Below are 27,381 nucleotides of genomic sequence, written 5' to 3'. Positions count from 1 at the left end.
GATTAAATTCTTTCATTATCCAGGACGTTACTCCCTATTCGCACTTCCTTTGGGAAAAGGAGGGCTGGGTGGAGCAATTCAGTAGCACTTTGAAATTGGCCAGTGTGTTTACCTCTTCCTCTTCTCCCATTTCTCTTGCTTGTACGCACTCTAAGGCTATGTCTGTTACCGTGCGTTTGACATGCCACGACTGATCTCGCTGGCTCAGTGGTCGACCATGGTACTCCATGCTATCATGTAGATGAAGGGACATTGGCACGAACCTGAAGAGCCCTGTTCTATACCAGGGAACAAAGTTAATCCTGGTATGTCAATTCTGTCTACGCTAATGGCAAATGGCTTAGCTGGAATTGCATAACTGGGATCGACTTTGTTCCCTAGTGTAGACCAGGGCTAAGAACGACCAGTGATCCGAAATTGTGCTGGTACTTTGAAGTGCCCACGGCTACTTGGCATGCTGGCACTTCGAAGTTTGACACAGGGAGAATTAGCCTAATGAGCTGCTTGCATACTCATTGCAGCACTTCATTAGTATTCTTTGCTCAGGCTGATTTCCATGTTCCCTTTGAAGAAGGGGGCTATTGTAGACACAGCCTAGGATTCTATGCTTATTGTGGAAACATTTTGTGCAGGTGGTGTGTGTGGCTGCGGGAGTCAGGGAGGTAGATACGAGAATGCAGTTTTATTGACTGCAAGCAAGGAGAGGTTCAAGAAATTTTAAGAGGTACAGTTTACATAAAGTGAACTGAATGGGGGCATCAGTATCGGCTGACCATAAAGCAACATGGGATTATCCCCCCGCTAGTTTCTTGAAAGTGTTGAGGAGGAGGGTTACATGCACCAATAAGCATTGAATGCAGATGAACCTGCCTTATTTTGGAAAAGGATGCCTGCAAGAGCATACCTTTCTAAGGAGGATAGGACTACTCTGAGCTTAAAGGTAGCAAAAGAAAAAGGTAACCCTTCTCCTCTGTGCTAATGCCACGAGAGACTGGATGGTGAGACCTATGGTTGCTCTACCACACATTGAACCTCAGGGCACTAAGGGGAAAGAGTAAGCACAGCATGCTGGCTTTTTGGAGGTTGAATCAAAGGGCTTGGGGCACAGTCAGCTTATTTTTGGACTGGTTCAACAGTTGATTTGTCCATGAGGTAGAAAAATACTTCATAATATGAGTCATCTTTGATAATGCACCAAGTCATCCACAAACCCCTTTGCAGTTTGCCCCCTCTGACATGGAATTGGCTTTCCTGCCACCTAATACAGCTTCCCTGCTCCAGCCCTTTGATCAGAAAGGGGATTGCTACCTTTAAAGCCTGTTTTACCAGGCACACCTCCACCCAGATTTGTAATGGTCTGGAAGCTGATGAATCACTTTGTGTCAGGAAGTGCTGGAAGGACTACAACATTGCCAACTGCATTACTAACATAAAGGAGTGGATCAATGAATTACAATGGTCAACTATCAGTGCTTGTTGGAGGAAGTTGTGGGAAGAACAATCAGTGCTTGCACTGATCTTCCACCAGTTGATGAAGAGATCAAAAGGATTGTGAATATGGCCTATGATGATGGAGGGGAGGTTTCAGAGGAGATGGAGGGATCAAAGGTTGAGACACTGAGTTGCAATCAGAGGAATTGACTGCTGAGGACCTAGCAGAGCTAATGACCAATAGTGGAGAAGAAGAGTGAAAAAATTGTGATTCAAATTTAGAAACACTGGCCAAGTTCTTTAGATGCAGCAAATAACTCACTGATAAAATGTTGTGATATAACCCCTTGTTGGAATGGAGCCTGCAAATTAAAAGGGAAACTGAGGGTGCAATGGAGTTAAAGAAAATATTAAGCAGCATCCCATCACAGTGTTCCTTTGAAAACCCACCTCATCCCTGAGGAACAATAAAGTACATAGGAAGTGAATCAAAGAACTGTTTTGGGTAATTTAGCTTTCAGTAATGGGCTTTTATATTTTTGTGTTGTGTTAAAAATGTATTGCTGTGAGGCTGAATTTGTTTGGTGGTGGTTGACTATGAAGCTGCAGGTACTAAAAGGCTAGCCAGCCTTATAATATAGAAAATGTGGTTGTTTTATGTCAAACACTCCTGCTTCCAGTATTCTCAGATTTTGCCATTCACAGTAATCTCAAGAATCTATCCCCAATGAATGGTAAGGACTTCCTGTGTAAAGGTAGACAATATATAATTCAGTGTGTTGAAACAATGTAAATATTTGGTTCTGAAAGTGTCTAGGATCAAGGCATTAATCATTTGTCAGGCTATTTTGCTCCTGTGTGCCATACAGATTGTGTACAGATTTCATAATGTCAGCAGGAATTGAAAACAGGCTTTTCGGCCCCTAACAGACCTGCATCAGCAGAGCTGCAACTCTTTAACCGGTTGTGCTGGACTTGTGCCTTTGTTACTGAGTGTCCAGGGCATGACTCACCAGCATGGTGTCTCCTGATGCCCACATGTGAATTAGCTCTTCCAGCCTCTGGAGTGCGCTCTTCTGGCTGGAGTCTCACCTGCTGTTGCCTGTAAGTTTGTTCTCTACCTTATATCAGGACCCATGTCCCTTCCTGACCGCTGAGTCCTTCTCTCAAGGTACTGCCCTGTTGCAGCGCCCCACTCTCTGGTGTTGTCCTCTCTCAGGGAACCCCAAAACCCTATAGCCATCTTGCCTCTGTGACTCACGGCCAGTCTTCTCATGCCCTTACTCAATTGGGGTATATGTTGGAATCTTTTCCTTTCAGAAGAATCATAAAAGTGCCTCAGACCATGGAATTCCCACTTAAAACATGTTACTTTTTAGTAAGCTTTTTGTGTATTTTGATTCTACTGCAGGGGGAGACACTTTGAAAGATGTTCAAATCTAGCTCTACTGAAGGGTTTAGATATTGACTGAACACTGACCATTTGTGTTTGAATTAGAGAGCCCCTGATTCATATCAGTAACTTTGGTAGAATTTATATTGACATTTGCTTTGGAACATCCATTGGCACATTCCAAATGTGGCACATTTGGCATTCCAAATACACTCTGCTCTTGTATCAGTCAATGCTAATCACTATAAAGCTTCAAGGTCATGCTTTATACTGTTTTCTTACTATCAGCCCCAAATAAGTAGTTCTGATCAGAAGCATTAACTCCAATTCTTGACCTTTAAAGGAGGCCAGTGGTAGAAAAGGATTCTCATTGGTAGGTCCTCTGCTATAAAGTTCATTCCTGAAGCAATCTGTCAGGGCCTCTATCTTTTTTGTGTTCCATTATATAGTTCATCTCTTTTGGTTTCTGTACTTGTTTTATCTGTGGCAGTGGATGGTGATACATGCTGGTTGGTCCTCTGAGGAAAATGGCCTCTTTGTTCAATTGCCAGCTGTGTCTGTTGAAGGAGCAGGATGATGCAAATTGTTTGCAGAGCATCTGGGTTTAAATATGTCATGGTGGGGATGGGAATAAACTTTTTATTACAAGTTAGACGTAACCAGGAAATGTGTGAGAGCTGGACTTAAACCAAGCCACAGATGAGATTTTTTTCTATCACCTCTTATGAGAAGAAATAACTAACTTAGTCTCCTTTCCATTGCTGCATGTTGTACTAATTCAGTATGACATTTTTCCTGTAGTAATTTATTTTTCTCCTTCTAAAATAGTTCGGTTGTATAACTTTCCAAAAATATGTCAGTAGCTGTGCAGTGTGCCTCTTTTGTTCTGTTGTTGTTGAATATAGAAGAAAAAGAATAAAGGTTTAAATGTTGGTCTTCCTATACTGGAACATCCTCAAACTCTGAAGAAGTTCAGATCAGTTTCCAAACTTTGCAGTTGAACCTTACTTCATTTCTCAACATCACTGAAATATAGGAACTTTGTTGTCTGCCTTGGTCCCTTCTTGATTTTAAATATTAATTAATTGTGTATGTCTGTGTCAAAGCTTTTGGTACAGTCTCCCACAATATTCTTGCCCACAAGTTAAGGAAGTATGGGTTGGATAAGCGGACTGTGAGGTGAATAGAAAGCTGGCTAGATGGTCAGGTCCAACGGGTAGTGGTCAATAGCTCAATGTCTGATTGGCGGTCATCTTCAAGTGGAGTGTCCGAAAGATCGGTTCTAGGGCTGGTATTGTTCAACATCTTTATTAATGACGTGGGTGAGGGGATGGATTGCACCCTCAGCAGATGTTCAGATGACACTAATCTAGGGGGACAGGTTCATATGTTGGAGGGTAAGGATAGGGTCCAGAGTGATCTAGATAAATCAGAGGTTTGGGCCAAAAGTAATCTGATGAAGTTCAACAAGGACAAGTGCAGAGTCTTGCACTTGAGATGGAAGAATCCAAAACATTGTTACAAGCTGGGGACCGACTGGCTAAATAGCAGTGCAGCAGAAAAGGAACTGGGGATTACAGTGGATGAAAGACTAGATATGAGTCAACAGTGGGCCCATGTAGCCAAAAAGGCTAACAGCATATTGGGGTATATTAGGAGGAGCTGAGAAGGAGATTATGAAACAATTTATCTTTTTGAAAGGGGACATCTTTATTTTGGGTAAAGGTATGATAATGGGTATCCCTTCAGAATGCTTCCTCCTGACCAAGAACATCACCTTTGTCTTGTTTAAGTCTCATTGAATCTGCCTTTCATCCACTTGCTCATATTGCCCACATCCTGAGATTAGTCCAAGCTACAGTTATCAGTGTCGCAGGTGAACAAAGCTCCACAGAAACAAAAGGATTACTCAGCACAAATGTCTAGAAAAAAGGGAAAAGAAATGAAAGGTATGCAGAAGGCTTCATGGACACTACTCGCATGCTTAAAGATCAGCATATATTTATGCATTTTATGGGATCAGGACCCACATGTATTCAAATAATCATTTAGGTTCTAGGTTTGATGCATTTGTAACCAGAGTTTGGTAAGTTTGGTAAGCAAATGCCAAAGAGTTTGCAGAAACCAGGACAATGGTGGGTCTCCACGCCTACAGCTTGTCTCCTCTGATCACTCTGCCCCTGAAATCCCTTTGTTCCCAATAAATTTAAATGGATCCAAGAAGAATCATGGAGACATCTGATTAATGAAAGGGTTCAAGGTTAGAAGGGAATGAGGTATGGAAGCAGGAAGGTCAACAAAATGGAATAAATTGGCTCATTTATATCTCTTGCAAATCCATTAGCAGGATTGAAACTGTGTAAAGTCCTCTCAGCTAGAAAAATAGTGCTGTTTTTCTTTGTTTTTAAAGCACTATTTATTGGAGCAGTAGATTAACTGGAGCTCTATGAAAATTAGACTATCTACTTTATGTATGTATGTGTATAAATAATCTCTGTGTTGGGTGTGTGCATATGGCACCTATGCATACAGGCACAGATGATTATTCACATTTCACTCGACACATTGTAATGATTGTTTTGTGCCAGGTTCTGTAAATGCATTGGCTCTTGCTTTACCTACATGTTTGTGTTTACCCACTGCAATCCTTAACTCTCTTTCATATTGATGTCTCAGAATGCTGCTGACTGCCTTTTTTATCAAAATACTCTTTCCTGTCCTCCAGTTCCATTTAGTTTTTTGTCCCTTATTTGTTCTGAGAACAAAGCATTTGCATGGCATTTGGAACACCACCCATGGGGCACAGGGAATTCCCTTATTAACTCCAAGATTAAAGCTCTTTTCTTATTCATATATACTGCTTTTAGCTGAGCATGTTTGTAATCTCATTCCAACTCTGAAGTGCCTTGGGATGCTCACATGAGAGATTACTTTAAACTAAGACTCTACTGTGCATTTGATTTCCTTAGTGCTTTTTCACTTCTGGTTTTAAAAATAAAATTTTCCTTCATTACCAAGTTGTGCATTTTATCTTATGTGACTAATGAGCTGGTATATTTCAATTTTTGGGTACTCTTCTTAAAACATCCTAAAAAGTCTGAGTATTCAGAAAATGGGAAATCTCACTGCTATCTAAAAATGATTCATTTTAAGGTGTCACAGGTTGAGCATCCAAAATCACTGGTCGCTTTTGGAAAATTCAGTGGTTTTGTTTTAGAGATAGCTGTGCACTACAATAACAAATCTGAGATTTTCTGAAACTTCAATTTGCTTCTCTTCATCCAGTTTACAGTTCTTCTCTACCATTGGTGCCACTCTGTGAAGTAGGGACTGTTTGTACTCTGTAGGGTGTGCTAACGTTTTGCCCTCTGCCCTTTGTAGATCTTGTTGGGAGGCCCTGAAATGAACCATCTCCTGCTGAGATAGCTCCATTTGAAATTGGACTATATTATTCCTCACTTAGGTACCATTTAGAACCTGCCAGCTAGGTCTATGTGGGGCAGATAGAATGCACTAGAAAACATGCACTTCTAATTTACACTACAAAACCGTGTAGACAAAAGTGGCATGATTCTTTCTGTTCAGCTATATCAGAACATGAAATCCAAAGACCTGAGGTTTGGAGTTGTTCCAGTTCCAGGTTTCTGTCGAAGGCCCACCTCCTCTATAGACTCATGAAGAATGGAAGTTATTCTTTGTTAATGTTGTGTACGTAATTGGCAGGGAAAGCTCTATCAGTACATGTAGGTCATACTTTAGAACACATGCACAATTCAATATCCCATATTTTCTAAAAGCATAGGAGGAGAGCTGTCCATGGCTCATAAACTTAAAAAACGGGGTGTTGTAATGAAGAGTAATACATTTCCTTACTGGTAGAACATAAATGAACAGCTTTTGATGTCTGGTCATGAAACAAATTTTGCAAATCGGTTAGTAGACAGGAGGATAAAATAGTTAACGTGATACTGCATTGCATATGTGTGGCCTATTTTTAAGGACCTGACTCATGGTGAATGAAAGCAAAAAAGGAAGACTGTCGTCACATGTCATATCATTAACTGACTGTTTTTGGACCAGCTTAATATTTATAAAGCTGTGTTGTATTTAGTGATTGAAAATTCCTTCTTTGCATACCTGTTTGCATGGTCCTTAGTACAGGAAGGCTGTGTCCAAATTAGTATTAAGTGACTTCTTACCAAACAAAGCAAAGCAGTTCTCGCAGAAGAATATTTCTTATTTTGTTTAGGTGCATGTAATTCCAGCCTCAGGAAAAAAATGTAAGACCCTAAACTAAGGATTTAGGCTAAAAGATTTGTTTATGTTTAAATGTAGAATACAGAAGGCAGAGCTGTGTGAAGATTTTACTATTCTCTTATATATAGAAGGGAAAGCAGGACTATTAATATCTTTTTGAATCAGAACATGCTTTTAACCAGACTTGGAAGAAAGACTGAAAAAACAAAACAGAACAAAAAACCATACATTTAAAAACTCTCCTTGATGGACTCCACTGGGAACAGGAAGGCAATCATTCATTCAAAGAGAGTTTCTCTGCTATAGAGAGTGCTTATTCCTTTTAAGAACAATGTAAGCATTTTCCCCACCTCAAATACGTTGTCTTGTGCAATGGAGGAGAAGCAGGAAAGGGTAACTTCCAACTATTGTATCTCCTAATTTACTGTGTGTGGAAATGGAGGCTGAAAGAAAAGCAAAAGCTTTTCCTGTCCTATCTTCAAAATTCGTGTATTGATGTGTTTTCATAATCAAGTCATACATTTTACACACAAACTTTGTCTTTAGAGAAAGTCTGGTCTAATGGTTCAAGTGTGGGATGAGGAATCGGGAAGTCAGATCAGGGTTTCATTTACAGTTTGGCCCTGGATGCTGAAGAAGTCAGATAATTTTTGTGTTTCCCCACCTGAAGGTAGACTTCTAGAAACGCAATTGTTTCTTAAATATGAGTTTTTGGTGAGTGCCTCCATCAAACGTGTATTTTCAGGTGTACTTTGAAAGATGGTCGCTTAAACGGCAACACTAGAATTGGCAAGTGTGGAAGATAGAAAATGCTAATAGACCTTATTTTTTATGTTTTGTGAGAAATTATGCTTGCCTTTTCTGTCAGAGGCTGCGTCTACACTTGCTTTCCTCTTTCAAAAGAGGTATTCAAGTGAGGTACAGATTTGCATATGAGACCTCCTTTGCATATTCTATTTCGAACTAGCGTCTTTCAAAAGAAGAAAACCAGTAAGAATATGCAAATGAGGTGTCTGCTATGCAAAATTGTACTTCATTTGCATTTTCAATTTACCTCATTTGCATACCTCTTGAAAGAGGAATGCACACGTAGACACAGCCAGAGATTATGTGCCTGTGACTCTATGAAAAGTGAAATCTCATACAACACTGACAGTCCTGAGACAGGTTAATTTCAATCCAAACTAGTGTGGTGCCTCCAGAGCCACCTATGCTATGCTATGCCCCAGGAGGGGTGCATGTGTAAGTTCTTCAGCCAGGGCTCTGTCCCCAGAGGTTGTCTTGGGCTCATCCTCAGTAAGGAAGAGGACGGCGGCTGTTAGAAAGTTCAGCAGCTGCTGCAACATGTCAGTGTGGGGCCTCTGCAAGCCCAGGGGCAGCTGTGGTGGCATCGCTCCCAGGGACCAGCTGTGTCAGACACAGATACGAAGCCCTGCGCTAGCTATACTGTCCTTCGAGGAGGTAGGCACATCCTCAGCAGAGGCAGGAAATGGGTGTCTGTCTGGGGGAATCTGTCTGAGTGCATGTCTTACCAGTGCTCCCAGAAGGAACTGGCAACCTGCAACCCTGGTTGACGTGGTTCCAGATGGCTGCTTTGCTGAGAGAACAGCAGGGCAGTCTGGCCACTCCTGTTGACAGAGTGGACCTCTCTTCCAATGCACCTTGGCATCTGGATGCGATCTGTCAACAGAAGTTCTGTCACAAGATATCTTCTGACACAAACTTCTGGTGACGAAGAAGCATGTGTAATAAAATCAGCTTCATTGGTTGCATCTCCTGAAAGGGTTAGGGTTGCATTTTTTTAAGCTAATTGTTAACCCCAAGCAATACAGCCATGGTGAATGGGAATACTCAAACACTGTGAGCCTTATTCTGACTCTCAGAAATCTGAAGTCATGCCATTGTGCCTTTTTTGGTAGTTTGAAAATGAAGGCTTCCTGTCGCTGGTACTATTTTACAGTCACCATTCCGTGGGGTGTCAGACAGAAGTATACGTGTACTAGATGTTGCCTGTGGAGTGAAAAGTTTCATGTAGTATATAACAGTGTGCAAAGTTGGGGGCAAACCCTCTTGGGGAGGTGCGAACTTTCATTGGGGGGGGTGCAGTACGATCAGCTGCTGAGTCTCAGGCTCATCCATCTCATTACAAAGGTTGAAATGACTTACTGTTTTTGGCTATGTCGACGTTAGCCCCAGAACTTCAAAAGGGGCATGAGAATGAACCTAATTGAAATATGCTAATGAGGTGCTGCATATTCCTATTTGGTTATAGAAATAAGGGGATTTCATAGTCTGTGGGGTCCTTTCAAAAAGGACGCTGTGTAGACGAGCTGCATGTGATTGAAAGTGGCTCTTTCGAAGTGCCGCAGCTGACATTATGCTAATGAGGTGCTCCATATTCATGACAGCGCCTCATTAGCATCAGGTTGGTTAGGTTCATTATCATGCCCCTTTTGAAGTTCTGGGGGTAGGGTACACAAAGCCTTTATGTTCGTGTAGTCACACTGATCGACCAATTCATAAGGTTTTTAGATGCTATGTATTTATTTTCTTACATGTGCTGGAAGTAGGGTGACCATCTGTCTCGTTTTCATCAGGACAGTCCCATATTTCAGGCAGTCTTTTGTAACAAAAAAATGAATTGTCCCATATGTTTGCTCTGCCCGCTGAGCCGCCCTTTCCCCCAATCAGTCAGTCAGCGCAGCTACATCTGTAGGTTAAATCAGCCAGGAGTTGGTCAGATAGCACATGCAGCAAGCATGGACGGGCCAGTACAGGCAGCAAGAGGAGAGGGAGCCAGGGGTCCTACCATAGGGATAAGGAAGGGTGTTTTCCCCCCCCTAAGATTTTAAGGGAAACCTGGTGCCCCAGCGGTGCTGAGCAGCCCATCCATGGCAGCAGCTACTCCTTCAGCTGGGGAGACCACTGCAGGAAGGTAGCCCAATCCCTGCCACAGGACAGCCTCCCATGTAGCTGCCTCCCCTACGGGGCAGCTGCCTCCACAGCTACGAAGCTCCTGCAGCTGGGGAGCTCTCTAGCAGGTCGGCAGCCCTGTTGACAGCACCCCAAGGAATGGAGCAGCCACAGAGCTCAACTGTGGGGTGGCAGCCCCATTACCAATGCTCAGAGGCATGGGTATCATGCCACCCTCTGCATCCAGGGAGCCCCTTTGTCGGCATCTGGAGGGGTAGGGCAGCCAGGGAGGTCCCCTACAAGGCAGCAGCCCCATTGCTGGTGCCCACAGATGTGGGGGAGCTGAGGACGTCCCTGGTGGGCCATCAGCCCTGTTCCTGGCACCCCAAGGTATCAGGGAGCCAGGAGCTACCCTGTGAGGTGGCAGCCCCATTCCCAGTGCCCGGAGGTGTGGGGAAGCCAGAAGCCCCTCCCTCCACCCACAGAGTGGCAGACCTCATTGGGTAGCCACCGCTGGAGCCAGGGAGCATCCCTGCAGCATTCCCAAACCCTGGCAGCGTGGGGCAGCCAGTGGACATCACCCACGCTTCCACAGGGCAACCACCCCTACAATTGGGGAGCTCTCCTATGGGGTGGCAGCTCTGTTTGGGCACCCTGTGGCATGGGGCAGCTAGAGAGCTGTACTTGCTTGGCAGCTGCAGCTGGGGAGCCTGCCCTCCTCCCATCCCATATTTGGGCAAGGGAAATATGCATGTGTTTAATGTTGTAAAGTACATGGGACTTACTCAATCCATAAAATATATAATAGGACGTTTGGGGATTGGGGATAAGAGTCATTTTGGTTTTAGTGCCCTTAATGAAAGCTTACAGGCTCATAGTCATTTTCACACTGGAACAAATGTTGAGAGGGTTGGACATATTTTTAGAAAGAGATAGAAGCTGGGTTCCATGTTTTAGAGCCTCAGCATTTCCTGTGTTCTAGAACACAGACTTGTTCAACCCTTTGAATATATATTCCACAGATTCTAGAGACTTTAAAAAGTGGTGTTAAAAAGGGTTAACTTTTTACTGGGCCCTTAAATTCATTTCAAAAACATTTGTTAATATCCAGGTCTCCCTGTATTCCAGTCTCTATCATTAAGAGTGTATGTTGTCCTTTCCTCTTTTTATACACATAGCCAACCCGTGAAGATACAGAATAACCTGTGAAAATATATAGCAAGTTTCTGTATGCAAATGCTGCCACAAAGTATAAGCTGCATTTTTATATGTTTGTGGTATGTAAACAGTCTGTTTCAGTAAAAATGATGATTCTTTTTTAATATTTCAGGACTACACTTTGACAATGTACTTTCAGCAAGCATGGAGGGATAAGAGGCTGTCATATAATGTAATACCTTTAAATCTTACACTGGACAATAGAGTAGCTGATCAGCTTTGGGTTCCTGATACCTACTTCTTGAATGACAAGAAATCATTTGTACATGGAGTAACTGTGAAGAACAGAATGATTCGTTTGCATCCGGATGGAACTGTCCTCTATGGTCTCAGGTCAGTGTCATCGATTTTTAATTATGTTTTAAATCAGTTTTTACTTGAAAAGTACTGTACAGCTGACTCGACTGCTAACATAATGCAAACAATGCTGCCAAATGTGTTCTCAATGGTGTCATGATAAAGCCATGGAACAGTCTAATTGTACCATAGGAAAGCTTAACAATTCTTTCTTTGTGGCTTGTGTAGAAAATAATTCCTAAAAATGGCAATTTAAAACTACAATTGTAGTTTTAATTTGATGTGACTGCCACACTATAATGCAGGAACCCTCCATACTTCCTATTCAGATCTTTCAGCTGTTGTTCTGGCCTGCATGTACTGAACTAAACAGATGGGCTGTGTCTACACTGAGCCCTAGTGCTGACAGTTTGATGCAAATAAGTAGTCTTGAAAATGCAAAGTGGTGAATCATTTACATATTCATGCAGCTACTGTGCATATTCATAAGAGCATATTGCACAAGTTGGAGAATGCTTGAGTTGCTTTTGGTGGTTTGAAAGAAGAATGGTGGAAGACACATGATGTTCAGTAGCCAAGTTTGGAAAACCTCTCACATGTTTGTTTAATGAGGACTAAATACACGATCTTTTGTAGAGAATAGTATGTTGCGTCCCAAAATAGAGCAAAGAGATGGGGATGAAACTGAGCCCTAGAGAAGCAGGATATGAGTTAAAAAAGGAAAGGGGAGCAGAGAAAATGGGAAGCTGAATTGGGGGTCACATGGCAACTTGCCAGAGTTCAGGGATGAAGTCCTTTGCTTTGTTTGCTTGGAGTGCTGTAGATAAAATTCGCTTAGCCACTTCCTCAAAAGTGCCACATATTCAGGGGGGCTGAAGGAGCAGTAAGAATGGGTTTCAGGAGGAAAGTCCATGGAAAACTTGCTTGTGAGTGTCTGGGAGTAACTAGGCAAATAAAAGGATCAGAGGAAATGCTTCTCAACCACAACAATAAAGGAAGGAGAGAAGAAAAAGCTGAACAGAGATAAATATAAGTGAGGGATGAGAAACACTAGCTGAAATAAAAGTCTGGGAGAGTTGATAAATTTAGAAGTACAAATTGAACCTCCCAAATCTGGAACTCTCTCATCTGGCAACATCCACAATCTGGCATGATTTTAGATAGTTGGGTGACCACTTACCATGGGTATGGACAACTTTCACATGATCCCATGAAGTTTGTTTACAGTCCCCAGTCCTGGCTCTCAGTGTTCTGTGCTGTTACTTAGCTGTAATTTGCCCCTAAATGTCTCCTAAGAGCCCAGTTAGCAGTGGAAGTGTTGGTAATGTGGTAGAAAATATTGATCTCTCATAGTTCGGCAAGTTCTCTGATCTGGCACCGTTGCTGAGGGTGCTGGACAAGGGAGAGCTTTAATCTATATTAAGGGTAAGGAATACACGCAAGAAAAAAATTGAAGAGTTCAATGAATGGATAGCTTTCCAATAGTGTATGAGGTAGCAGCGGGGGCAGGGAGGGAGTATTGATGCTTTTTTGGGAGAGCTTGTACTTTCAACCAGTTGCGTGTGAATTTCTATTTACTGACAGCTTATAGCTAACATGACTAGGAGTGTGCACCTAGTCATAATTCATAACCTATGTAAATTTACGCTGCTCTATAAAGGAGTGGTGTCTATACTTGTACTGTTTGTTCACAACTTAAATGTATGCATAAATAGCTTACCACTTGAATATATGCAATAGAATCAGCTGTACATTTACTTAGAAGTACCTACTATAATATTCTAGCCTGAAAAGGACTGTGGGGCATTCATATTCTGCCCCCATTTTGCTTCCACTGTCTCATATTAGGCATAGAAATGTCTCTTGTAGTGTGTGTGTGTGTGTGTGTGTGTGTGTGTGTGTGTTACTATAAAACTTATTATAAAACTAACAGCTCAGCGAACCTATCTGATCTCCAGATCTCTCTGTGCACGGCCGTTCTTAAAAGTTACTGTAAGAACTTTAAACTATTTTAAGTTTAGTTAAAAGCCTTTCCCCTAAAGTCACGGCATTTGTCTAGGTGTTTTTAAGAGCCTAACTTTGGAGGCCCAAGTTTGAAAATTTGGCCTCACTGACTTCCCCAAAGCCAGAGTACAGTGTTAGGATTAGGATCCATCTTATTTTAGCTCCCAAACTCTATGGTCAACTCACTCATGTTGTACTACAGTTTCAAAGTTAAAGAGCAATATTGTACAAAATAATAATTTCTCTAGCACTACAAAAAGTGATCCCAGCAATAAGCATAGCTGTATCTAGACACAGATATAAACATAGATATATCTATATAATATAATTTCATGCAGATTACACTTTTGTTGTATTTTCCCTTTGGGGAGATTTGTAAGTGGAGTGGCATATCACTTCTAACAGAAGAGAAAATTGTTCAGGGAGTGCCGTGAAAACTATGACGTTTGATCCTGGGTTTTGCTGACAGAAATCAAAGTCATGTGGTTCATGGCTGGAGGTTCAATGCAGACTAGGCATTGCTGTGTGAACTACAGAGGAATAATGTGTCATGAGCACATGGTGGGAATTTAATAGTAATTAAGTTGTTTGATATTCAGATTCAATTTTGCCTCTCAAAATTTTTAATGCTGGTACATTCTGGTTAGTAATAGCCCTGTTGTGTTTTGTGCCTGAGAGAAAACTAGGATTATGCTTTGGAACCACAGTGAGTGTTGTGATAGTACATAGTAATATTTGTGCTTTGGGTTGTGCCTGAGGTTGATCCTCATGTAGGTATGCAAAACGGGAGATGAGAGAGAGGCGTACTGTCCCGGAAGGAAATGGAAGAGAATAAGGCAATGGTCTAGCTTTCTGTCAGTGGATGAACCATACAGCCTTCCAATATAGCAGTCCTGGGATATCTGCCAAAGTAATTCAATGCTTAGGCCCACTCATAGAAAACAGGCATCTAATCATGTCATTTTTATTGGGCAGGGAGCCTCTCTCATTTTGGTCCAGAGAACCCGGGAGTCTGAGAGCCAGGGGCAACAGCCCAGCTGGGGACAGCATGGTATTGAGGCCAGAGCCCCACAGTGCCAGCACGGCGCTGGGGCTGGAGTCACAGTCCCCTAGAAGTGCTGGGAGCGAAGGGCTGGGGTGGGAGTGTGGGGTCAGGCTACAGCAGCCCTCCCAGAATGCAGGGCCAGGACTTGAGGGCCAGGGCAGGGCACATCCCCTGTCCAGCAAATTCTTTTGTTTGGGACCAGTCGGGTCCTGACCATGCTGGACGAGGGAGATGCACTTGTACAATTATTTAAGGTGTTCACAGACACTGCTCCTTTTATTTAGGAGCCTTTTATAATTAATTAAAATGTATGAATAGATTCACAGCCATTTGGAGGTATACATTAGTTTATAGAATTGCTAACGGTCATGCTATGCATTTGAAATGTGCTGAGCTTGTCTTTTGTAAACATCAGTGAAGTAAGGACACTTTTTTACAGTGTATAAACATTGTGAAGGAGAACCATTAAAATAATATTTAATGAATTAAAATGAGAGTAAAAGCTTTCCATGGCACTACACTTTAATGCTGGGTTAGTATCCATTTGCATTCATCTCTATATTCATTTGTAGTGTTCTGAAAACTTGTTAATGTTAATGTTAATGATGCTGCATTAATGTCCTCATATTTGCAGTGACATTCTTCCACTTTAAGAAGCATATTCTAAAATTGGGTGGAATTTTTTTAAAAGTCTGAACATCTTTTTTTAACAAAAACTGAGCTTCTGTAAATTTGTGCTCATTTAAATAGATTATGTTAATAAATATATTTTCCAGCTCAGACAAGGAATTTTAGTTGGTCTTATGGTTATCAAGATAGCCCTATTTTTGAAGATACAAATGTGGCTGTCCTACGGCAGGTTCCACCTCCCAAAATCAGCATTCTTCTTTGAGTAGTGTCCCTGTGGGTGCTCCTGGTGCATCCTCATGCCAGTGTTCAGAGATTCTTCTATAGTCATGGTGCACCACGCATGTGCAGTAGCACCTGCTTGTACTATCTGGCATATGCATAGCATGGGCCCCTCAGTTCCTTCTCTGCTGTCCTCAGATGCAGATGGAGCTTCACCGTCTTGCTGAAAGACAAAAGAAAGTTAGTGTTTGTTCTACCCTTATTCAACTTATCTTTCATGATCAAGTTTTATTTAAGCTTAATGTTAGAATTAGTTACTGTGTCATTGCCATGCTGGGCTTCAAGAGGTGCACAACGTACAGGGAAGATTTGTGGGCCTCAGACATCCATGTGTCCTACGTTAAGATCCCACTCAGCACCACACAAGTTCAGGATCAAGGCACTGACCCATTCTTGTCCAGCACCAGACAAGGTATTGAAGTAGTACTGGGACAGCACCTCACCTAAGGCACTCTGGCACAGGAGTGTGGTATGGTGTGGTGTCCAAGTGGTGGCTTGAAGACTCGCTGCCAAGGAAGTTCATGGCATCAGTCCCAGGACTGCCTAGTTCACCACACTGTGTGTCCCCAGTGCCACCTCTATCCCTGTGTTTATAGGCATTTGGGATTCTCACATGGCTCGGGATCAAACCGCCCATCCCAGGGGTTTTCATCACAGCATTCTGGTCCCACACACTTCAACCAGGAAAACATACCACCTATGATGACTAACCCACAGCTGCCCCCCACCATAGTTTGTGCACCAGTAGGCATATCCACAAGAGCCTGCTCCTCACTGGTCACCGTGGCAGACATGGTTGCCCCACACCTACACTCCATCAGCACCATCTACTGTGTCCAGGGGCAATTCTGTGTTACCTCAGCCTACCACGTCAGTGACATATCCCCTGTCATAGCGCTCTGACTCCCTGTCAGAAGGTGAAGACCACTCCCTACTGTACTACTCCTCTTCTTCACTGGACGATGCATGATCTTGATCTCACTTCCCCCTACAGATGGCAATCAGGCTTTTCAGGAGCTGTTTCAGCAGGTGGCCCAGGTTCAAGAGAAGGACCTGCAGGAGGCACAGGTCAAACAGTATAGGCTTCTCTGCACCCTGCAGCCCCCCACCACCTCTAGAATTACATGGCCTATGGACAAAATGATAATGGGCCCCAAAAACATCATCTGGCAGACACCAGAATCCATTCCTCCCACCAACACGAAGGCTGATAAGAGGTATTCTGTGGCCTCCGAGGACACAGAGTTTCTATTCACCCATCTGGAACTAAATTCGCTGTCAGTAGAGGCTGTCAGTAATAAGTCCAAGTCCTTTCGTTACACTCCTCAGGACAAGGCGAGCAAAAAGTGGGACATCATGGAGCGCAAAGTTTATTCATGGGGCACACTGTTCCTGCGAGCGGTGAGCTATGTGGCCATGCTGGCTGATTACAACCACTTCAGTTATTCTAAACTGCAAGAGTTGTTCCCTACTTCCTGGAGCAGCAATGCCTGGCCCTCATGAATGTCATACATGAAGGGGACGCCTTTGCCCATATGGCACGCCAGTCTGCAATGGATGTGGACACGGTTGCTAGAGTCGCAGCCTCCACTGAGGTCCACTTTGTGGCTCCATTGTTTGGGGGTCCCCAAAGACTCTCAGAAGAAGGTAGAGGATGTTGACTTCGATAAGCAACATCTGTTGGGGGGGAAAGACTGACAAGGTCTTGCACTTGTTGAAGGAGTCTCATAGCACGCTGCATAGAGTGGGGATGTGCACACCTCCATTTAAGCAAGCTCAGCACTCTCCTACCAAAGTCATGATATGAAATGGGATATGTTTATCTGGTTCTTAACAAAGACACACAAGAAGCAGGAGAGAAGGGATAGAAAAGATGTCAAGAAGTGGTGAGGTGAATTGCATTTCTGGCTGTTCAGGGGCATGAGCTGAGATGGGAGATGGGAGGGAGAAATGAACTGAAATTATATGAACTGATCATGTCTGTTTTTTCAAACTCTCTTAAGAAACCCGAAGGGAGAGAAGCAGGCATAGAATCATAAGACTGGAAGAGACCTCAGGAGGTCATCAACTCCAACCCCCTGCTCAAAGCAGGACCAGTCCCAACTAAATCATCCTAGTCAGAACTTTATTAAGCTGGGACGTAAGCCTCTAGGGATAGAGATTCCACCAGCTCTCTAGGTAACCTATATAGGACTTCACCACCCTTCTGGTGAAATGGTTTTTTCAAATATCTAACCTAAATCTTACCCATTGCAACTTGAGACCGTTGTTCCTCATTGTCATCTGTCACCACTGAAAACAGCCCCCTCCATCTTCTTTGTAATCCCCCTTCAGTTAGTTGAAGGTTGTTATCAAATCCTCCTGCCCCTCCCTCACTCTTCTCTGTAAACTAAGTAAACCTAAATCCCCCAACCTGTCCTCATAAGTCGTGCTCCAGCACTCTAATAATTTTATTGCCCTCCACTGGACTCTCTACAATCAGTTCACATCTTTTTTATAATGGGGGGCCCAGAATTGGACACAGTCTTTCAGATGTGGCCTCACCAGTGTTGAAGTAAGGGGAATAATCATTTTCTAAATCTTCTGGTAGTGTTCTTACCAAACCTTCATCGTTCATCCTCCACATTATTTTGTTCATTAGTTAAACCAAATATATATCACCCCCATTTTCATCTATTGACTTCTGGTTCTGTCTGCTATTTTTACCAATCATAATTTCAGCAGTCTCTGAATTAGATTAGTGTGGATTTTTCTGTTCAGATTAATCCAGTTTCTTTGTCAGGTTATTTTGAACGACTTTCAATATTCATCATGAACAAATTAACTGATTTGTACAGGTTATTGTAACGTCTTATGAACTCTGAAATACTTTTTACGTTTTAGCTCACAAAAGAGATGCACTGTTTGGGCCCAAAAATGACTCATGCCGGCTTATGGTATGTCAGTATAAATCAAAATTTTCTCTAAATATCTCCAAGTAATTCTGCCAATATTCTTGATAAGTCTTATGCATGATCCTTAGAATAGTTGTGAAGTGTAGCTGATTTCAGCAACAGCAGGTGATTGTGTGGTTGCTGAAGGCATGAAGCTCTGTTTTTTTTTTTCCACTGAATCTCAGTGGTTTAAAAACCTGTACTCAAATTCTTATTCTTTGGCTTTAAAGCACATTTGAAAGTGAGTTGCCATCTCTGGTAGTATGCCACCATTCTGAAGCTGTCAGTGATGTGACTTTTTCGCCATTCGGGAAGTCACACAAAGGAGTTTAATTGGAAAGTTATAAGTGGTGAGAAGTGCTTCATGCCATGTATATCTCTTTTCTATCAGTTTTTGAACTGAAGTGAAATGGTACGAAACTGGTCCTAATGTGCTTTTCTGATATGGTAAGGCACATGGAAACATTGCAAGAGCTTCGGTAGAAAAACGTGTTTTAGGGTGCCATGATGGCTCTGAGAATTTCAGCACTGAAAACAGGTGCTTCTCTATCATGTTGGGAGTGTGCTCCATGGGGTCTGTTTTCACTCTTCATCTCTGTGTGCACCTATATGCAATCACAAAGCCTTCAGGAGCCAGTACCTGCAGAAGTGTTTTCTATTCTTTCTACTTCTGCATCTTCAGGTTTTAGAATATACACTGGGAAGTCCCTTTGGGGACACTGGGTTCCATGGATTTGCATATGTGCAAATCTTACATTACAGCAAGTGTGCACACATGAGAATTCTTAAAGCACTCTCATAGGTTTGCGAAGCACCCTTTTTGAAAATCGGCCTTCTGAGGTAATCACAGAAAAGTAACCCCATACATAATACAATGTTGTAGCCATACAGCATCATTCTCAAGAGAATAAGTGCATCTGTCATGAAAACTAGCAATTTAAGTCTTAATGAGAATATTGATTCTATTCCACACAAAAAGGAGAATTAAGGGAGAGTTATACCACACGTGCCCAGGTAATGAGTCAGAACATACAACATAAGAATGGCCAACACTGTCTCAGACCAAAGGTTGATCTACCTCAGTGTTCTGTCTCCCCTCAGAGGTCAATGACAGATGTCCCAGATGGAGTGAACAGAACAGGTAGTCATTGAATGATCCCTCTCCTGTCATCCATTTCCAGCCTTTGACAAATGGAGACCAGAGACACCATTCCAACCCATCTTAGCAAATAAATATTGATGGACCTAATCTCCAGGAAAGGAGGTGGTCACTATCCTGTTATGAGTAGTAGTAGTGTGCGTGGGGGCGGAGGGAAGAGTGCATGTGAGCCATTATGTGACTTTCACTGTGTCACACAGTGAATCTGTTGCAGAACAAGAAATGAAACAAAGGCTTCTTGGCTCCCTGCCCACTGCATGATAGACGTAGTTGTAGATTTCCTATTATTTATCAAGATGTCTTCCATATTTGCAGAGTATAAGGATCAAATCATTCTCTCCTTTTTAATCCAGGAATCCCATTGAAGACCCCGATTAATGAACAATAAAGCCACTCCTACTCTAAATTCTATTATCAATGAACTGGAGGCCAGGAGACCTGTGTCTCCTCTGTGATATTAGGCAAATCATGAAACCGCTCTAGCTTAGTGGCTCAAGCTATAAAATTGGAATAATATTCCACCAGGCCTCCTAGGGGTGTTGTGAGGACTAATTAGGTTGTTTGTAAAGTGCTTTGGTCCCATAAAGTGCCACGTAAGTTCCAAGCATTATTATGAAGAATCACAAAATGACAGCCTTCATGTGCACCTTGGGATTGTTATTTTATAGCTAAAAACTGTTTTATTCCCATCACAAGCACATTTCTTCCTTCTACCCAGATAGGAGTAAATTTTCAAAAGGAGTCAATCCAGGTAAGGTGCTGGAATAAACTAAGGGTTATTGAGCGTGACAATTTTTTTTTTAAGACTCATGGGTCTTTTTCCCCTTTTCTATTTTACTGGATTTGTTTTTGAAATTACTGCCATCAGGAGCAGTTGAGGTGCACTCAAGCATTATATATCTCTCCCATCTGAAACAAAGCAGGTACATATTTACTCTTTCAGATCTTCTATTAGGTCTTTAGTATGGGATAAATATTCAAGAAGGGTCTCTTCCTTCTACTGGACTTGAGATGGATGTGAAATCATAGGTACGTAAATAATTAATTAAATTAATCTTAGTAAGAAAAAAGTCTAAAGTCACAGAAATCCCTTTCATTAGGAGTCTGTTATCAAAGTGGATTACATGGCAGTTCCGTGGCAAAAAAAAAAAAAATCCAGGCTTTTATTGCCTAGCAGAGAAACTGCTGTATTTACTCTTCATTAGCAAGAGAAACTCCATCAGCTCTGGAACCAAGTTATACAATAGGTTGCTCGAAGGATATTAGATTTATTCTGAAGACAAAAGTGACCAAATACACAATCTTAAATTGAGATTTACATATCAGAGCAATTTAGCACTGCAGAAATTCCTTAACTTCACCTAAAAAGTCTCCTTGTTGTAGTATTTGAACTGGAGGTTGGTGTTGAGGAATAACTTTTTTTAGCAGATGTTTTGAGATGGGAGTAGTGTAAAAAATTATTAGGGAGTTAGATGAACCCTTGTTTTTAACTATACTGTTTTGTAACTACTCTGGATGCTTTATCAATCCAATCAGTTGGTGTAAAACACAGCTTCAGAGAGCCCCTGAAGAGATGGAACATGGCAGGGGACAAGAAATTCTGGAAGTTCTTCAAGTGTGAAGTTTCTTTCACATCAGAATTTGATATACAGAGGATAGAAGAGAAAGATACCACTGTCAACCTGCCAAACAGTAATTCTGCCCCTTATGCTGTGAGTGCTACAAAATCAGCACAAAACTTTTGGTACCTCACAAAGGCATCTTTCATAAGCATGGGAAGTAGGAGCATGGGGTGTCCTGCAGCACCCCCAGATTCTGCACCGAGCTTCCTCATGCCCAGGACCCAGCCCTGCTGCTAACCTGCCAGCCCTGAGTCTCAGCACCCCCAGCATTCTGCTGCCCACTGTATCCATGGATTCTTCTTCGAGTGATTGCTCATGTCCATTCAACATAGGTGTTTGTGCTTGTCACATGCACTGGTGATGGAAGATTTTCCCTTAGCAGTACCCACAGGGGAGCTGGCTTATGTGCATCGTGGAGCAGTGTGCACCTACCACGCTATAAAAGACAACTCCAGCCAGCTCCAATCTCAGTTCCTTCTTGCCACCAGTGATGGTGCTTGGAACCAGCTTTTCTCAGTGTTAGCTGCAGCGAATTTCATTCTTTGGACTTTGATTTTCCCTTTAAATAGTTGTATTGTTAGTCAGTGTATGGTTCTTAGTAGTTAGCTAGTGTATGTCCGTAGGGACTTAGCCTTGGGCCAGGGCTTGATGTGGTCTCTGGGCTTCAAATCATGTCAGTTGTAATCAGTCCATACGTGTAAGTGACCCCCTTTGTGATTTCTTGAGGATCAGAATAGTAAAAAGCACCACATTTGCAAGTCCTTCAAGCCTCATAGCAAGAAGGAGAGGGATATTCAGCTCACGGCTTTCTTGGTGGAGTCTGTCTTAGCTCCAATGCCCAAAGGTTCAGTTTCGGCAACAATAGAGGAGTTGTACCTGAATGGGTAGAGGTATAACACTGCCAACGGATGTTCTGGGTTTTGTCAACAAACTGTTGACAAAGTGCATTTTGCGTGTAGACACTGTGGCTTTTCCCAATAAACGTCCAGTTTTGCTGGGAAAAGCATCTCATATAGACGTAGCCTTAGAAATGGAATTTATTTGGAAAAAAAGGTTTGTTCATCCTCCAGCTTACAACTCTGGTTGGTGAATCACCAGGCACTCATAACTCGCAATGAGATAAATATCTGGCAGGGTATTGGCAAGTTTGAGTCCTCTCTATCAGAGGACTTAAAGAGTTTCAGGCCTTGGCAGAGGAGGGAGTGATGGCAGCTAGAGCAGCACTCCAGGCTGCTTCAGATGCAGTGGATGCAGTTGCTCATTCCATGGCTTCAGTGATATCCATGTGGAGGATGTTGTGGCTGCTCCTCTCCAGTCTCTCTCCCAAGTTGCAGCACTCTCTCTCTCTCTCTCTCTGCAGAATCAACCTTTCGATGGGGTGGCCCCATTTGCGAAGCAGATGGATACACAGCTCCATAGGCTGAAAGACTCCTGCATCACGCTCTGAACTCTTGGCCTTTACATCCCAGGACTAGCAATTTTTTTTAAAAAAAAGGCCTCAAACTCCATCTGCCTAGTCTTCTCAACCTTAACAGGACTTGGGGAAAAGTAACTATAAAGAGTTTAGGAAGAGACAGTCTAAACCACGCTCTTGCATGTAGCCTGGCTCCTCCCACCCACAGGTAGCCTCCAAGCACCTGTTCTGAAGGTATGATCAGGATGTCACACCTCTCAGTTTTGTGACTTTTTCCTGTCACCTGTGCCCCTTCCTCTTGGCCTGGCGCTCACCTGGTTCCCACCACAGTGTGGAAGTCAAAGGTTTGCACAGACTGAAGTTGGTGGAGGAGGTTCCACATTGCTACTAGAACCAAGGAATTATTCCCACTACTTCCTGATCCCCAAGGCTAAAGGAGGGCTTTGGCCCATTCTGGATCTATGTGGGCTAAATTGCGACCTGATGGGGCTCAAGTTCTGCCTGGTATCCCTGGCCTCGATCATCCTCTCAATGGATCCAAGAGATTGGTAGGCTGCCCTCAGTCTCGAAGATGCTTACTTCCACGTTGCCATTTTTGAGGGTCACAGATGCTTCCTGCTGTTCCTCCTGGGACTGAACCACTACCAGTTTGCTGTCCTCCTGTTTGGTCTTGTCGTGGCCTCCCAAGTTTTTACTAAATGTATGTCAGTAGTAGCCACCCCCTCTGAACATAATGCTTGTATTCCTCTACATTGAATAGACATGAGCAATTACTTTAGAAGACATAACTGGTGTTCTTCGAGATGTGGTATTCATGTCCATTCAGCTTCCTGCCCTTTTCCACCACTGTCAGAGTTGTCTGGCAAGAAGGACAACCTATAGATACTGCAAAGGGAAAATCTTCCTGCACCGGTGTAAGTGGGAGCACACACAAATCTACGCTGAATGGACATGAGCAACACATCTCAAAAAATATCAGTTTTAGACACAGGTAAGTGTCTTCTCTGCAGCCTGCCATCCCCGGGTTTTAGGCTTCCAGCTTTGCAGGATCCGTTGTTGCTTGGGGTCTGGCCTCAAACAGTTCCAAGAGATTTGGCTAAGCATCTGGAGTTGTAAATCTTGTCTTTTACTGTTTGCCCACCGTTAATTTCTAAGGCTCTAACTGAGTTAATAATTCATATAGCACCCATGTTTCCATCCGGTGGTTTGAACATGACCATTCAAAATTTCTTTTTCCCTTCATGTAAATCATATCTGTGTCCTACAGGATTGCACATACTTTGAGCCATCTTCTGTTAGTGCTTTTTACTCTCAATTTCTGAATTATCTAGGACAATCCCTCCCTCTCTTATTTTAGAACATGCCTGAGCAAGTAGAAGAAATTAAATAAAGACGACGTTTGGGACACCAGATCTTTTGACTTTGCTGGAGAATGCCATCTGCATGAACAGATGGGAAACATGTCACAGGGCCAGAGGGAGACCACAGGATCAAACCAGAAGGAGGGAACTACATGCAGACTTGTTTGTAGAATTAGATTAATATGGACCCCAGTAGCTGGCATTACCTCAGCGAACTGACCGAGGCAGTGGTCACTGCAAAGCTGCTGCTTTTGAAGCAGAAGAAATTCTGAGGGCTTGTAATCAACACTTTTATAGAGCCTTACAGCAATCAATCTGTGGTACCAAACCAAACCTCTCAGATTTGGGCGGGCCATGAGAGCACAAATGTTCAGATACCTCAATTACATTTTCACAAGAACTATAAATTCAGATTCAGCTATGCAATGCAAGAAGTTGCAATAGTGTGTGATCTTCTCAGCCAATTTCTCAATCAAGGTATTTAATTTTTCTCCCTCTTCATGGATGACACATTTCCTGAATGCACAACCATTATTCCATTTTTAGGGCTTCCCCCACCCCCAGTAAGAATAGATTTTAGAATGTACACACAACACTTCAATGGGGTACAAGTCCATGGTGAGCTAGGATGACAGAGGATTTCTGTATGCAAATATCATGTGGAAAAAAGCGATGACTGCTATGTACATTTTCCTTTGACACCAGGTTCTCCTGAGACTGCTTTTTAAAAATCTGGTATTTGACTGAAATGTTTAAAAATATTGTCTTTGGCAGTTCTTCTCAAAGAGTGCAATCCAGGTGAACTTTTAAGTGTATGCAAAAACCTCTCATACTCTTTTTCCAAGCTGTGTATGGGGTTATAAAGTCAAATGAAATCACATAGTGAACATCAACACCATGTAGAAATATCAGAGAAGATGTTGTTCGTGAGCTGCTAAGAGAATTAGTGTATTTTATTCTGTGAAAGGAGGTGTAACATGCCAGTTTCCTTCCTCTGTAGAAATGCTTATGGGGAAAATCTTGTCAATATTTTGTAGCTAAAAATATGTATACAATGGCAGATTCTCTGCTGTCAGAGCTCCACTCTGCACAAGAGGTAGGGTGCCGGGGAAGTCTCATGAGGCCTGCTGTAGAGGTCTGACACATAGGTCAACCGTGATGTCACCTACAGATAGGCACTTCAAAGTTCCAACTGTGGCTTGATGTCCCTAGTGGACCCAACTCCAGTGGGCGATAGTGTAGCAGAGCAGAAATCCTCCACGCTGTCTCCATATGCACCCTTCAGGGAATGGTAGGAGTATGCACAGTATCCTGAGTCTGTTTGCTTTAGAAAAAAATGTTGTATGCCAAGCGAATTATCTACTGGCTATTTGCATCTAGTTTCCATTTTTCTGAGTGAAGCAAAGAGGAGCAGCTCTGGACAGAAAATTCAGTCCAGTTCGTTTGGGTTTGATTCACCTCTTTAGATTGCATCCTTCTAAGACTAAGGCTGGCAGGTGTTCTGGAGGCTGTCTGAGGAGAGCAGGTGGTGGGTACATCATTAAACCCCTGTCTTGGGCTCCACAGGAATCCTCCTTGCAGATGGTGTTTTGTAGTGCATGTGTATATGTGTACAATATGTGTGTGTGTGCATGTATGTTTACATGTACACAGATAACCAGCCACAACCTCTATCTTACATAAGTCTGTGTATGCCTGTAAAAAGATTTCTGTGCCATTTGATTTAGATCCTTATTTACTGACTCCAGCCATATTACACCTGTTAGGATTACCAAAGGTTAGATACTTGCCATGTGCAAGTCAGAGCATGCTGTTTCCAGTGACTCCAATTACAGTATTAGACAATCCGTGTTTTTGCATTTGGTATGTCTGAGTGTTCAGCGTTGGAAGGCATATATGGCTCTGTCAGTTGAACAGTAGATAATATTACCATACTAGGGTGCCTGTGCTTCGTCGAATTAGAATCTGGATGAAGAATAGAACACAAGAGATTTGTTTACCATACACTACATACTATGCAACATGCATTTAGTACACTGTCCAGCATTGGCTTCTTAACTGCCATGTGGAGTCTGCTGTAAAAGGCTTTGTCTCCTTTTGGCAATATTTTAAATTAAAAAATAATAGCACACTGATACAGCGTATATATGGGTTAACTTGCATACAGGTTCTTTCCCTTCCTTGTCTATGTCCATTCTATCCTTCAGTATCTCAGAGACGTTAGCAAACTCTCACAGGAGTTGCCTTAGCTCAGTTTGGTCATTTACTGACACAAGCAGGATCAATTTAAACAAAGAGGAAACTGGTTTCTGGGTATCTATATTAAGGGCTTGTACTGGTTTAAATAAATCAATTAAATTTTAATAGAATCAAATCAAGATAAGCCCCGGGCAAGTGTTCACTTTCCCCAATGACCTCCTTTCAGGCCATTGCTTTCGCCCATGCTGTAGTTCATTCTCGTAGATGAGTCTGGGGACCCTGTGGATCTGGACCCTGGGCTTTGGGTCTCTTGTCCGTAGCATCTGGCCTGCAGCGCGGTTGAGGGTTTGGAGCCCAAATCCTCACAGGTCAGAGCAGGCAAGCTCTGCTGCCACTCGTAGCTGTTTCCTCAGCTGTGTGAAGGGGACTTGGAGCAGCAGAGACCTCAGCAGCACTGCCAAGTGGTTTCATAGTGCTGCTTTGATTGGTCAGAATTCTGGCCAATCAGAGCAGCAGAGAGCAGTGCCTGGGAGCAAAGGGAAAGGACACAGAGCCATATGCAGCCAGGGGGTGAGCGGGTAAGTGCACCTCACTCAAGCAGACCCGATGCTCCTCAATTGCTCCTGCTCCCCATCCCATCCAGACCTCCACTCCCACCCCCTTCTCACACCCTATCTCCCACCCTGAATTCCCACCCACACTCTGCTCCTGCCCTCTCCTAGACCGCTCACCCCACTCCCACCCCTCCTGTCCAGACCCTATACCCAAACCCTCTTGCGTCCTTCCTCCCTGCTAGACTCGCCCCCCACCTTTCTCTTACAGCCCCCTCCAGCCCAGACACCCATGTGCATCCTGCTTCTGCCCCCTACCTTCATCCCCACCTTGACTCCCCTTTAAGAATCCACACCCCAAATTCTCCTGCACCCTTCCTCCTACCTAGACTCTCACACCTAGCCTCCTCCTGCACCTCTCCTGTCCAGACCCTCACCTGCCTCCTACAGCTCCCTCCCACCCAGGACCCCACCTACAGCCTGCTCTTGCATGCCCCCAAGCCCACCCCTGCACACCACTCTGGTCCAGATCTCCCACTCCCAGTCTATTCCTGCCTAAATTGCTCATCCTCAGCCCTCTCCTGGACCCTCCTTCCCACCCAGGCACCCAGATTTCCAGCCTGCTCCTGCACTCTCCCTCCTGCCCATACCCCATAGCCTTGTCCCCCTACAGTT

General features: G+C 43.1%; 1 protein-coding gene across 2 annotated transcripts in view; it reads left to right on the top strand.

Annotated features, from left to right (window-relative positions):
• Positions 1–27,381, top strand: part of GABRB2 (gamma-aminobutyric acid type A receptor subunit beta2) — a 218,564-nt gene that overhangs the window by 87,985 nt on the left and 103,198 nt on the right. For both annotated transcript variants that reach the window (XM_075009449.1, XM_075009450.1), the window contains exon 4: positions 11,325–11,545. In XM_075009449.1, coding sequence (XP_074865550.1) covers positions 11,325–11,545 — 221 coding nt within the window. The remainder of the gene's footprint in view (positions 1–11,324; positions 11,546–27,381) is intronic.

Source organism: Carettochelys insculpta, chromosome 15, assembly GCF_033958435.1.
Source record: "Carettochelys insculpta isolate YL-2023 chromosome 15, ASM3395843v1, whole genome shotgun sequence".
Classification (NCBI taxonomy): Eukaryota; Metazoa; Chordata; order Testudines; family Carettochelyidae; genus Carettochelys; species Carettochelys insculpta.
The sequence above is the reverse complement of the archived record's forward strand: the minus strand, read 5'-3'. Positions and strand labels throughout refer to the sequence as shown.